The sequence below is a fragment of the Centroberyx gerrardi genome, chromosome 9 (genome assembly GCF_048128805.1).
Source record: "Centroberyx gerrardi isolate f3 chromosome 9, fCenGer3.hap1.cur.20231027, whole genome shotgun sequence".
Lineage (NCBI taxonomy): Eukaryota > Metazoa > Chordata > Actinopteri > Beryciformes > Berycidae > Centroberyx > Centroberyx gerrardi.
The window spans coordinates 6,484,708-6,499,017 of NC_136005.1; the positions used below are offsets into that span (position 1 = coordinate 6,484,708).

At 42.3% G+C, this 14,310-nt stretch overlaps 1 protein-coding gene across 2 annotated transcripts in view; it reads left to right on the forward strand.

Moving 5' to 3' along the window:
- Positions 1–14,310, forward strand: part of LOC139918978 (arf-GAP with coiled-coil, ANK repeat and PH domain-containing protein 2-like) — a 68,354-nt gene that overhangs the window by 17,550 nt on the left and 36,494 nt on the right. For both annotated transcript variants that reach the window (XM_078285538.1, XM_071908522.2), the window contains exons 2-6: positions 314–371; positions 3,901–4,020; positions 4,945–4,998; positions 7,557–7,615; positions 9,474–9,657. In XM_078285538.1, coding sequence (XP_078141664.1) covers positions 314–371; positions 3,901–4,020; positions 4,945–4,998; positions 7,557–7,615; positions 9,474–9,657 — 475 coding nt within the window. The remainder of the gene's footprint in view (positions 1–313; positions 372–3,900; positions 4,021–4,944; positions 4,999–7,556; positions 7,616–9,473; positions 9,658–14,310) is intronic.

Below are 14,310 nucleotides of genomic sequence, written 5' to 3' on the forward strand. Positions count from 1 at the left end.
GTGATATCTGTGTGGATTGGAGTAAGCAGACATTTAGATTTTTTTTATTTGCAAACATTCTTGCTTGATTAGACATTATTCAGTGGAGACAGGAAAGATGGGAAAAGGAGAGAGAGGGGATAATGTGACACAGACGGTGAACCAAGTTCCCATAAAGGGAGTACATGGTATGCGCTTTAACACACTAAACCACAGGACGCCCCCGCAATGTGTCCTGTATCCCCTTTTCACCATCTAGCCCATGCCTAATATGTTTGCCTCTGAAATTTAGACGGTCAGTGCTCAAAATGTTTTGTTTTTTTTGTCCCCACAGAGCCACCATAGAGGAAGTGGAGGGGGATGTCTGCGAGTTGGAATCCAAGCTCGACAAAGTGAGTACCACCCATGAAAAACATTGCTTTATTGTTCATTTGTTCAACTTGGCGGCCTGGCAGTTACAGAGACCATCCTGTAACCGGAGAGCCACAGGTCTGAACCCCCGCAGCAACCAGTATGTCTCTGGCAAAGTGCCTTTTGAGTAAGACATTAAAATAGACACAGTGTGTGCAGATATGTGTGTCTCAGACGGATTTGTGAAGAAACCCATTAGTCATTACACTGCAGTATGTAATTGGGCAATTTAGTGGTTTAAACTCCTAAAAATTCTTAGTCACTCCACAGTAACTCTGATGGATCAGTGAGCCTGAAGCTTTGACCCAGATCACATGTCTGTTCATTGCAAACACATTGGGAAATTAACACCAACCACCAGCCAAATGCTGGTGAATTCACTCTACTAGCCATTTCGGCAGGTAACCAACCATCATTTGGAGATCCTGTTCTATTCTAACACTCACATTTGGCTGGTCAAATTGTAAAAATGGCTGCTGAATTTTGGAATCCACCAGCCACTGTGACCCATGGATTCCCTTGGAAAAAGTTGGGAACGATCACATCTACAGCTCTTTTTCTTCCAAATCTTAGTGGAAAATGTAGTTAGTTTTGTATTTGGTTCATTTAGGTTCACACTGATCAATTTCAGGTGAACCAGGGCTTGTAAGTAAAAGTCGCATTGACTCACAAGTAGCTTGTTTATTGAACAGAGTTTTGCTAACTTGTCATCCAGCAAGGTTAGAGATTTTGGTGGTGGGAGGAGTCAAAACAAAACTCCAGTCCCTGTAACTTTAGCTAAGGATGATGAACTTATTTGTGCTCGGCATAGTTTACCTTCTCTAGTTTTCATACTAGTGAAGAACACATGAAGAAATAGCTGATTATGAGCATCAGTCCACACTGCTGTTTGCCCTCACTTCATTTTGTTACACTAGGCTTTCCAAGCATCTGTAACTGCTTATACCCACAAAACCTTGCATTTTGGGAATGTTTCCTGTAGTTTGTTCGAATGATATTCTCACTCCCGGAAGACAACTGAGACCCGCATTTTCAACCTTTTCAAGCATTTTCGACCCCAGCTAAAGCAGTAAACACTCCTGAGTTTGAATAAGCCGCTCCAAACATGATCGGTGTGAACCCACCCTTAGTTTCCTGTCCTGTTAGCAAACCACTCCCTCCTCGTAACGGTCCCCTGCTGACCTGAGAGCAGTAGTTTCACATGCTGAGGGTGAGATTTGGGAGATCCCAGCTCATTGTTCCTGGACCTACAGAGTCCCACCCTCCTCCCCCTGGATGTGACTCAGTCCCAGCCTCACTTCCCTCTGGCCTTGGAGAGGAAGGCTAGAGTTTGTGCTTTTCTTAGAATACCCCCCCCCCCCCCCCCCCCTCCTCTGCCACACAAGCACTGACACAGCCATGTTTAATCTTAAAACAACACACTTTTAATTGGGCCAATATTAAATCTTCTATTGCAAGAGCTATTTCCCCAAGATGTCAAGTAGACAGACTGTAGACAATAACAGTGGATGTCTGGTGCCTCTTAGTGAGGGCTTGGGACCTTCTTGGTTCAGGTTAGATTGAGGTCAGATATGATTACTAGACAGTTTAGTTTTGAAGAAAAAAAAGAAGAAGAGGAAGAGAAAATACCCCCCGCAAAGCTTTCTAAACTCTGTTGAGAAGTTAACTACTGATAAAATAAGCTAAAAAATATTTTTTTTTTTCTGCCAAATATCCACAGGCTCATGTCGGAAATCTAAACGACAAACATGGTGGACAACAGGGCAAAACAACAGTTGGTTTAGTTTGTGTCAATAAAGAAATAGAATAAATCTAATGAACGCAGCGCAGTGCATCTGCAACAGAATGATGCAGCGGTAACAGACTGTTCTTTGAAATGAGTGAACTTCATTAAGTGTGATCGGGGGGGAAAGTGGTTGGAGCCACTAGGGTGAATGAATGAATGGCTGCACGTAAGGGGGAAGGAGTTTGTGCCATATGGTGCGTAGTTTCACTTCTCTTTGCTTCTCAGGAGTCGTTGAGCAAGAATGAAGCTTCTGGGAAGAATCCTTGCCAGTAGGCGGATGGGTGTTTTCTAAGTTTCGTTGATTTGCACAATGATAAAAGAGAAGTGGCGTGATTGGAAGCACGGTGGTGATAGACAAAAATACAGATTTGCACATGCGAGATTAAAAGAAACCCAAGAGCCTTCTAAAAATGTCTCACCTCATGCCAAACTAAAGAAAAAAGCAGGCCAAAACAACGGCAAAATGTGTAAGATGACAAGTAAGCGACATAAAATAAAAAAAATAAAAAACACTCATACAGAGAAAGAAATCGCAGAGGAAGTGAGAGTGTGGTATTGAGAGAGACTGTGTGTAAGCATATTCATGCGTGTTCAGAGAAAGAGTAAAGAAGTAAAGTATTACCAAGACAAGTAGGATCCTCCTCCTTGTCTCAGTAATATTTTTGACAACTCTAACACACAGGCTGCTTACTAGGGCTGAACAATTAATCAAAATTTTATCGAAATCGCAATATGGCCTACTGCAATTTTCAAATCGCAGGAGGCGCAATATTTGTTAAAGGCGAAATGTGTGTCAGAATACCATTTTATATTAAATATTGTCGTGCTGCAGAGATGTCCTGGCCTACACATCATATTCTACAGACTTAAGAAAACATCTTTGTTTGGTACAGATCCCTGCAAAAATCACACCATAATCATTTTAATACGTTTTTCAATGAAAATGAGAATAATGATGTAAAATTATCATTCCCTCTAATATCGCAAATCATATCGCAATTGCAATATCAGTCAAAATAATCGCAATTAGATATTTTTTCTAAATCGTTACTCTACTTATAACAATGATTTGCGTGGAAAAAGTGACATCTTCTCTTACATGATGCTTGTTTGCATCAAAGTAAAGCACATCATGGGTTGCCATTAAAGTTACCTCTCATCTTCTGACCCTTGCTACCAAAATAATGTGATGTCGGAGTCTAAAATCATCTGTGTTTTCTGAAGATGGATATCTAGTGTTTTTGGAATGAAATCCTTCGTCTTTGACAGAAAGTGAAAAAGAAGTTGTAAGTTATTCTGCTCAGGCTGCAGAGGAGCGTTCAGCCTCCCTGCCACCTCCTGTGTGGGAGGGGATGGAGAACGGCCAGGGTTTGTTTGTGAGTTTACATAACCTGGAATTATCCTCGCCCCCAATGAGTCAGAAGGGAAAGAAGTGTCTGTTGTTAATTACCAAGAAATTGATATAAACGTCTTGTTTTTCAGTGTTGGTCTTATACCCTGCAGCACCCCTCTCTAAGATTCCCAAATCTATTTTAAGCAGGAAATTTCCAGTGTTTGAATATGAAAGAATGCCCCGAAGCAATGACTAGCACTGTTTTTTAGTTTTTCCTAATTCAAGTGTTATCTCCCTCTCACCGTTTCTTTCTCTCTCTTTCTCTTACTTTCTCTCTCTCTCTATACATTTCCCTCTGTGTCTCTCTCTCTCTCTCTCTGTCCGTCTGTAGCTGGTGAAGCTGTGTATTGGGATGATTGATGCCGGCAAAGCCTACAACACAGCCAACAAACAGTTTGTCAACGGGATCCGGGAACTAGCTCAGCAGTCCACCAAAGATGAGGTCATCGAGGTAAACAAAAAAACACCCAGCTTGATCTGCACCATAGAAACTTGATAGCATTATTACTCTTCATTATTGGACTTGTCTTGACTTACTTGACTATTGTTTTGCTTTTGCATGTTTTTTGTATCTTTACCATTGGAAATCCTCTCTAATTACAATCGTTAAGTAACGGCTAAATAGAAACCCAAGGCCGAGTAAAATGTCTGTAGAGGTCAGATGTTTCTGTTTTTTCTCACACAAGTTTTGCATGGAGAGGCCTGCACTTCCTCTCTGCCTGTGTATATTTCTCTCTTGTCTCTCTTGAGGAATGAGATTTTTAATCTTGATGCGATTACCAGATTAAATAAAAGTTTAATGGGGAAAAAAAACAAACCCTGAGGCTGGTTAAAAATCCCGATGAAAACGTGAGCGTTGGTCCTCCGAGCCCTGCGGAGGTCAGATGTTTTGTTTTTTTTCTCATACGGGTTTTTGCATGGAGAGGCCGGCGCTTCCTCTCTGCCTTTTTGTGTATTTCCCCCAGTGCCGCTCCCCTGGGTCTGAAGTTCAGCCGCAGTGTGTATTTAGAGAGAGAATACATCAGCTGAGGAATTCTCTCCCAAAGCGCCATCGTTGCTCCAAAACGACTACGGTTTCTCGTAGCCGTACCTGCCTCACAGAAGAATTTGTGTGTGTGTGTGTGTGTGTGTGTGTGCAAGCGTGCCTGCGATCTGGCATGCAGTAGAAATATGCATTTGACTCTTTTTATTCTTATGTAACCTCGTTTTAATTCATACCTAGCTTTGTATTGTTTGCTTCATAGACTTTTTTGTGTTTTATTATAATGTATTGTCATTCTACGTCTAAGTGGCAGTTGTACTATTAGTATTATACTCAGACAGCGTGTCTCTGTCTCCCTGCCTTTGTTTAACAGTCGTCTTTCTCTCTCCACAGTCCAGTCTCACAAAGTTTGCCGAGAGCCTGCAGGAGATGATCAACTATCACACGGTATGACAGCGCTGCCATGTGAAACAGGATATACTGTCATTTTTCCAGTTGACAGCTGGAGGATAACAAAACACAGAGCCGGGCCGGCGGTCCGGAGCGGCTCTTTAACTGTCAGAGCTTTATTTACTGCTGGGGAGGACAACAGCAAGTCTAGAGGACGGAGGAAGTGGGGTTTGTGAGTGGAGGGGTTGCTAGTTTGAAGCTGGGAAGGGGAAAGTGAACGAGAAACTGCTGTTGAGGTGCCTTTGAGCAAGGCACTTAACCCCCCAACTCCTCCAGTAGAGCTGCTCAGTGTTGCTGAAAATGTGCCCAGCAAACTCTTCCCTTCATAAATAATGGTTAAAAGAGTGTTTTCGGCCCCTGGAAGGTGTGTTGTTTTTTTTCCAACCATCACTGGGATCTCAACATAGCTTGGGGATTTCTTGTCATGTAAAAAAAAAACCCAAAAAAACAAACCAAACTGTAAAAATAACCCATCTCCTGTCTATAAAGTCCATGTTACAGAGAGAGAGGTTTCCTGTCTTGTAAAACACATCCCCTACCTCCAGTGTTATGGAGTGTTTACCCGCTGGAACCAAAACCAAACGTTACCAAGATAAACATTGCCGTGTAGAACTTTTTACAACTTGGTCGTCGTCCCGGAGATCGCTGAAATACAAGGGAGAAGCTTTGTAGGTTTGAGTCAGGGTATTAGAGTTATTCTGGTTGCAGGTTTTACAGTGTGGTCTTCCACTGCACAAATGTGACGCCAGATACATCCCTTCTTATTCGGATTTACATCCTCCCTTGTCCCCCCAAACTCTCCAAGAAGCCCAGGATCCAGCCTGAGACATTAACTGATTTTAGTGGCCTTTTTTTCCCGCAAGTCCCCTCATTAGCCTCCCTGACTTGTCCCATAAATCCTAAGGTGGGCCTGAGATTGACAGTCAACAAGTTTATCCCCTTATTAGTGTCCTAGAATAGTCCCTTAAACACTCAAAGGAGCCTCAGGGTGAGCTGGAGGTTGTGACTCTACAGTGGAAGTTGACCCTTGTTATGCTGTGTCTCTGTTAGCTCTGTGTAGCACGTTTGGGGGCGAGCTTCCAGCAAGCATTTCATGGATGTCAACATGCAGGAGGCGGCGAAGTCCAAAGTCAATATAATATGGCACAAAATATATTATGGCAGGGTAAATTAATTAAAACGGCTTTGGAAACAGTTTTGAAGTGATATCAGAAAGATATTTAGGTCCCGATTTCACAAAACAATGCAGGTAGCAGCTATGAACGACTAAAGATGTTTTAACTTTCATTTTGGTGCTATATTTACAGTTGTAACCCAATAGTTTTCAACATTTGCTGCAGACCGTTGTATTAACATCTATTCAGTTGGTTTGTGTCTCCCATTGATTAGGCAGCTGTCCCAGGAACGTCAGGATTTGGAAATAATAAGTATATCACGTCCACCTTGAATTTGCATTTAGTTTCAGTAGTAGAGTAAGAGAAGAGAATAGCAAAATAAATAGAAAGACAATTGACAGTTTCGTTGTTGTTCTTCCAAACTTTTCATTTTTTGAAACCGATACATTTAATATTGCTGCTAGCTATTAAAGCTGAATGCTGTGCAAAACTTTTCCCACAATATGAAGTGAAAAAAGTACTCGGGAGAGGATTAAATCTTACATGTCTATTTACAACCTGTTCATCCCCTATGAGGGAGTTTTTTGGGTAGTTTTTTTTCAGGTTTGGTCAGGTTTTAAACACGGTCTCGGTTGTAGCGTTGAGCCAGACGGTGACATTGCAAAGCTAAACCCCGGTCAGTGAAGACGAGGTATATGTCTTCTCAACTAGCACCCTAAATTCCACAGGAGCCACAGGGTGGGCGGGAGACTGTGACTCGACAGTGGAGACTTTCTTCCCTAAGTCCCCTTATTAGCTTCCTAGACCAGTCCCCTAAAAGCCTCAAGGAGCCACAGTGCGGGGCCTGACACCGTGACTCAACAGCGGAGACTGCGGTCGCGTCAGCTGACTGCCGGATAAGTTTTTGCCACTCAGCGATCTTCAAGCACATGATCCATTCAAGCACAGTGCTCAATCTGTTTGTCACCGGTCGCCCATCGCAGCCACACTGCTCGTATTGTGTCGTTGGCTCTGAAATCAGACTGATGTGACCCCGTTTAGAGAGAGGGGGCTTTTGCTGATGGCTTGTTTTTAAGGAAGCATGCAGGTTAATAAGGGTATGACTCACTAACGAGAATAAGCACATCACGTCATTTCTCTGCTTATGTTTATGCCTTTATGAGGGGAATTTACAAAGTCAGCCTGTTTGTGTAAATTTAGCTGCATTTACTTTTGCTAAATTACACCCTGTGATGTTAAGAAACACCCTGGTATGCGGAGGTGCTGAATGCTGACTTGCAGAAAAACCCTGCAGCCTGGAAATTGAATCTTTTATCCAACATTTGTTGCTTTCGTACAGAAGCGCCTACCAGATGTGAAATGCTTGAATTGTGGGACTTGTAGAGGGAAGCTCTTTTGCTAAGCAGATGAAAGAAGTAATCGCCCTTTCTTTCTTCACAGATATTGTTTGATCAGGCCCAGAGATCAATCAAGACCCAGCTTCAAACGTTTGTCAAAGAGTGAGTATCGATTGAGCACAGATTGATAAAGTGGGCAATATCTCCGAGCACTTTCAGCTTTTGAAGAGTGGCCTAAATTCACTTTTTTTTCCTGTAATCTCTCTGTAAGTAGGAGCAAAAGCACATTTACATTTTAGGGATTTAGCTGACGCTTTTATCCCGACCGACTTACAATGAGGAACATTGGAAGTATTTGAGGTGAACAAAGAAAACTTTCCATTCAAATCCATGTCAGAGGAATAAAGTGTCTACTGCTGAACAGAAACTGCTAAATAAGCATATAGGAACCAGAAGTGAAGATGACCAAGGCCCTTTTCACTTTTACATAAAACATTAATTCATTTATTAACAAAACTGACTTATTTCAGCCACCTACTTTGACGCCAATGCAGTACTTTGGCCAAAATGCATCACTCTCTTAAATTTGTTTTTCAATTGTCAAATGGAACAATGCAAGGTTAATAAAGGCCTTTAATAATGTATATGTGTGTGTAATGTGCTTCTTATTCTTAATGCATTTCTCAACAAATGCAAATCTTAATGTGCTTCAACAAAAAGAAAATGAACAATTAGAAACAAGTAGTACAAGTAGGAAGAGGAGAGAAAAATAGTGTCGTTTTCTTGTCATGTTGTGAATTGCATTGGCAGTCCCATCACTGCCTTCCAATCACTGCTTTTTATTTCATGTATTTCCCAGTAGCTGCTCTTTAATCTTCATTGGTTTAAGCGTATAGCATGATAAGACCCTGACAAATATCCCACTGATGATAACATACTGGCTGAGAGGGAGAAAGCCTACTCTCATTGAAAACATGAATATGAATGAGAAGCTCGGGGGGGTGTTGCATATCTGATGTGTAGTAAGACGGGGCATTTGAGGACGCTTGTAAAAAGCAATTAGTATCGTCAATAATATTTTCCCATTCAAATCTAGTTTCAGACCGCCTAATACAGCGTTGCATTCCAGACGGCTTGTACGAGAGCGGAAAGCCGTGGGGGCTTCTGGTTTATTTCATTATTAAGGATTAGCCGTCTTTGCCCCCGGCGCAGAAGGGCTAAACACCCACATCAGCAGCACCCGGGCTTCTCGGGGAATGCTGGGAAGCATGTTCCCTCACAATTACTCACTGCCTCGTTGCACTTAAATGTGACTTAATCTCACTTAGAGTAAACGCACCAAGGAACAGAGCCGGAGGACTCGTACTTTGTCCTCCTCAAAATAAGTGGTTACCTTCCTGTGTCATTTAAACTGACATGGCAGTTTTGGCAAATAGTTTTGTTTGTTTAAACCCTCATTTCATTTCCGGATGAGTGAAATCACCACTGACCCTTGTGTGTTCATACTGTCACCTGACCTTATTTTTGCTATTTCATAACCAGAGATAACCTTGCTTCCTTTTACATGCCACCTTTCACCTCACAAGATTGTCGAAAACAAATTGTGGAAATGTCTTATTTGACCTCGGTCGGGGAATTTCTCAAAACCCGTGCAAGTTTCTCCCTCAATTGTGTAAAAGCGCCATCGTGCTTTAGATATTTGCTGCACCATCTGGTGATAGCTCCAAACAGTTAACAACAACTTATCACTTCAATACAAGTAGTAGATCTGCTCAGGATTAGTTGCTGAAAAACTTAATTCATCAAACCTGTATTCATTACATTCTAATGAAACTAGGAGGAGCTTTATATTTCTTTTTTAACTTGATTTTAACAGACTTTGTTTCCCCTTTTGTGAATCCTTATTCATTACTTACCCGCATATTTAATAAATACCTAAACAATTAACACATTCCCTCATTAGGCTGAAATTTAATAAGTGTTTCTCTATTAATCTCTGTCGTCTCCCTTCCCCGGCCAGAGACCTGCGCAAGTTCAAAGAGGCCAAGAAGCAGTTTGACAAGGTGAGCGAGGAGAAGGAGGCGGCGCTGACCAAGAACGCCCAGGCTCCCCGCAACAAGCAGCACGAGGTGGAGGAGGCCACCAACATCCTCACCGCCACGCGCAAGTGCTTCCGACACATCGTCCTCGACTACGTCTTACAGGTACAGCGCTTCACCCAGGGATTCAAATCTCAGCGCTCTTGGTGTGGATTAGTAATGAACAAAAGTCAAAATTACAACATTTACTACTGAAAGTTTTTAAATCGGAAGAGGTCAGTTTGCTTCTTGAGGGAAAAATATGATGGCAAGGTATTCTTGTGTTGTGCAGAATCCCTTGCCCGCAAATCACATTACATGTCAGAGATAATCTTTTATTTTATTCAACCTAGTAGATCCTAAGCATTAGCATGTCCATATGTTGTGTTGTTTTTTTTTTACTCTTACATGCTTCAATCATCAAACAATAAATTCTGTTCCTTTAGGTGTGGAACAATATGAAACTGAAATATGGATAAATATAGATAGCTAAAATGCAGAAAGCAAACAGGCTTCTATATAAAGCAGATGTCAAGTACGGTATGTATCTGGTCACTCTGGGACAACATGGGTTAAGATATAGAACATAACATACTGAGTCAAGCTGAGAATGCTGATGTGGCACAGCAGAGACCGAACCACAGCTGTGTTTAATTCTGTTGCATTCAATGTGAAACACCCAAACTCATCCACCCATCATGCTCCTATCGACTGCTTCAGAATGGATTTAGCTACGTAGTGGTAGCAGTGGAGACAGCAGTAGTGTAGTAGTAGCAGTAGCAATAGAAGCAGTAATAGTAGAAGTAGTAGTAGTAATGGCAGTAGTAGTAGTAGTAGTAGTAGTAGTAGTAGTAGTAGCAGCAGCAGCACTAACAGTAGCAATAGCAATAGTAATGGCAGCTGCAGAAGTAGTAGTAGTACTAGCAGCAGAAGCAGTAGCAGTAGTAGTAGCAGTAGTAATAGTAGTGGTAGTAGTAGTAGTAGTGGTAGTAGTAATAGTAGTGGTAGTAGTAGTAGTAGCAGTAGTAATAGTAGTGGTAGTAGTAATAGTAGCAGTAGTAGTGGTCAAAGTGGGTAATGGCAGTTGTTGGTTTTGATCATTCCTCATGGGTAAAGTGGTTTTCCCGTAGATTCTTTCCCTACCACAAATAACATCTGAGTACACAACACTGACCTTTGTGATTTCAGTTAAAAAGGCAAAAAAAAGAAATGGTCATTTCAATTTTTTTAAATGGGCCTATAAAGTAGTACATTTACATTTTCATATCTTTAAAGTGATTTAAGTGCTTGAGTGCAGAATAAGCATTAATTATTGAGGTCAGCAACATTAAAAGAAGTAAAGAGTGCATGGAACGGTCAGAGCCATAGTGCCATGACAGTAGTTGTAACAAAATGTTCCTTCGACCCAAGAACCATGATGTTTTGATAAAGTGCTCGGAAGAGAAATAACAGCTGAAGAGAAAAAGAAGATGTCTGTTTAAACCGGACAGGATAAGTTCAGAACAAGTAGAGGAGGAAGGAAGGAGGACGAGGAAGTAAAGAGACGATTCATGTGAAGTGACTAAACTTTTTTTTTTTAATTCAGTTTAAACCCCTCAGGAGTAGACTGACTTGTTACAGGTGACATATTTTCTGTAGGTGGTATAATGAGACGAGGAGCGTATGTAAAGTCTGACATTTTAAGAAGAGTTTTGTTCCAACTTGACATATTCACCAATTGAAACTAAAAAACGCATGCATACTCTTACAGAATAATTGCTGACATCAAAGTGAGGCATATTTTGTAGTTGGTATTACAGTTATGAGTCATCTTAGGACCTTTGCTTGCAAAATAGCAACGTTTTTAAGTAGAGAATCATCTGTGTTTGTGAAAGATTGACCACATTTTTTTCCAAACTGGATATATATCAAAACCCTGCATATCTTTTGCTCAAATATTTCCCTTCTTCCTGTATAAATACTCAAACCGGTCTAGCGGAGAAGACCTCAAGGTCCAATTAATCTGAAGGCCTGTTCTTGTCAAAGCCAGACAGTGTATGTGTTAAATCCCGATGGCTTCTCTGACCTCTCGCAGTAGAAACTCTGGCCATGTATCACTGAATACATCAGCAGAGCCCCTGGTTTCCCCCGAGGCTGCTGCAGTACTGATGAATGCGCCATGCTTTCCGATAAGGGAGCCGCCAGCCAAAGCTGTGTTATTAGATCTATCTCAAAGGAAGGGAAAATGCTGTATGTGGAGTGTTTGCTCCAAAATGAGCTAGGGGGGGTGGGAAAAGAAATGTACTCATGTTTCACAAGTCTGGTGGTCCTTTGCATTGGCCTTCTGCTTCATCAGCCTCTTTCATAAAATGGGGCCTGGCTGTGAGAAATTAGTTGAGTTTTTATCTCGCCTGTTAGTCTGCTCATAGGAAATCTATAAGCTGATTTAAGTGGGCCCTCCCCCCTTTAAGAAGTTCCACATTGGCTAGTGTTGTCAGCACTTTTCAAAATCCAGCTGACCTCTGCAACTGCAGCTTGTAGGAAACATTTGAGACGGATTTTAGCTTCAATTTCCTTTTTTCTTTTTTTGTTCTTCTTTTTAGATTGTTTTTGTGGCATTTTTGCTTAATTATATAGCGTACACTTGACAGCGACAGGCAAGATGGTAGAGAGAGAGGATGATATATGAGAGAGGTTATGAGCCAGACTTACATTCACGACATTGTAAGAACGTAGTTATATCTGTTGTCCCGCGCTGTGCCACGTAGTGCCCAGATCATGAAGCACTGCACACAGGGAGGAGAGCAGAGAAATACATCAGAGGCTCATGGACTTTATTATCCCTTAACGGAAGATCTGCCGGTCGACTGCAGCAAAAAACAGGATGTGAATCTAATACAATGGAAAACAACAGATGATGCAGTAAAACAGATAATACAGTTATGTACTGTTCTGTACTCAGCCTCACAGACGAGTCACCCACCCATTCATCAGTGCTCACCCTCAGCACCCCCCCCCCCCACCCCCCGCCATACACACCAATGCCTATAATCTGCACACACTCATTCACACCAAAAACTAGAGACACAGCAATCTCTCATTAGAAATAAATGGGGGTTGTATGTCTACAAAACGGCAAATAAACCTGAAAAATCCCATCCCTGAACATGATTTTACGATAATGCCAAAAGCTTGTTCAGACTCTGTTTCCTTACAGTCCTACAAGTCGGGTGGGAAATTACCACCAATTACCAGCCAAGTGCTAGTAAATTTTGGCTGTGGTTGGTGAGTTTGTTTACTTTGTCAGGCACTTTGCCAGTTAACCAGCCATCATTTGGAGGCGCTACTCAAGTTAAAACAACTAATTGGCTGTAAAATAGCGCAAGTGGCTTGTAAATGTTGCGATGTACAAGCCGCTGTGGCTGGAAGACAAAGAAGTACGTTTCCTGCCCAGGGGATCAGGCATTTGCCATTAGAGGAAATTAGGTTAGCAAAGTCAGTGTCTTTTCAACCACTTCTTTTATAGACTGGCCTTCATATGTAATTGTTTCTCATGTTTTTAATCTTTTGTTGGTGTCCTTATTGTGTGTTCTGTGATTTGTTTCTCACTTTATGTAAAGCACTTTTATAAACGCTGGTTTTAGAAAAGCGCTATATAAATATAGTTGCTGCTGCTTCTTCTTCTGCTGCTTCTTCTGCTTCTGCTGCTTCTTCTTCTGCTTCTGCTGCTTCTTCTTCTGCTTCATCTGCTGCTGCTTCTTCTCCTCCTCCGGATTTCCTTGGCCTAGGCGGTGATGTCACCAGTGTGCTTGGTTTTGCTTGGGGGAAAAAGGGAGGTGAAAACTCCCTGAAATGAAATTACAAACCTCCAGAAACAAATATAATCATGTAATAATGTGATACTTTTATTGATCCTCGTGGGTAGGGAAATTCCCTTTCTGCTTGCACCCCTTCCACAGGGAGGTCAGAGGTCAGGGACGGCTACAGAACAGCAGCCTTGGAGCTGGTAGGGGATTCATTGTGTTGCTCAAAGACACTTCAGCAGGGTGGTTTCTTAAACTTAAGCCCTCCGGTGAAAGCGTGATCTCCCTGCTCGCTACGCCTCTCTTCTGCCCGCAAAAGTAAAAACCAATAGACCCCGCGTTCATCCCTGAGAATGAAGCAGAGACTTGAAATGCATTGAGAAGCAAACCAAACCCATCTGCCACGCCCGGTCAGCGGCTCGGCCGGCACACAGAACTCATTAGTTCCTGTCAGTCGTGATGAAGCCGGCTAGCGTCTGTGTCTCTGTTTACGAGCCGCCATGACTTATCCCCGCTCTCTGTGACGTTAACCTAAGCTGACCTCCCAGGCCAGACTAGCTGTGGGATGTTAATTAGCTCTGGAAGGGAAGGAAGAGCCTGCCACACACACACACACACACGCAAACACACAAAGGCACACACACACACACTGTTCTTCTCTTAAATAACACATGCGCATGCTTAGATCTGAGCTCACTCTCTGTCTCCGTTTCTGTCTCTTGCTCTCACTCCCTCTCCCTAACACACACACATGTACGTACACACACACACACACACACACACACACACAGAAGAGGCTACAGTGCAGCAGGCTGTGTAGATGGTAGGTGGGACAGGCAGTGGGTCAAACTTGAGACAAAGGGCTCCCCCTGGTGTCAGGACGAGGCGCTGCCGTCCAGTAATGTTTTGGGGTGACAGTGTGATTATTCAACTTCACTGCTTCTCATTTCACGCTTGTCTGCTTTCTTTCATTTGCCTTTTTCTCATGCGCAGTTTT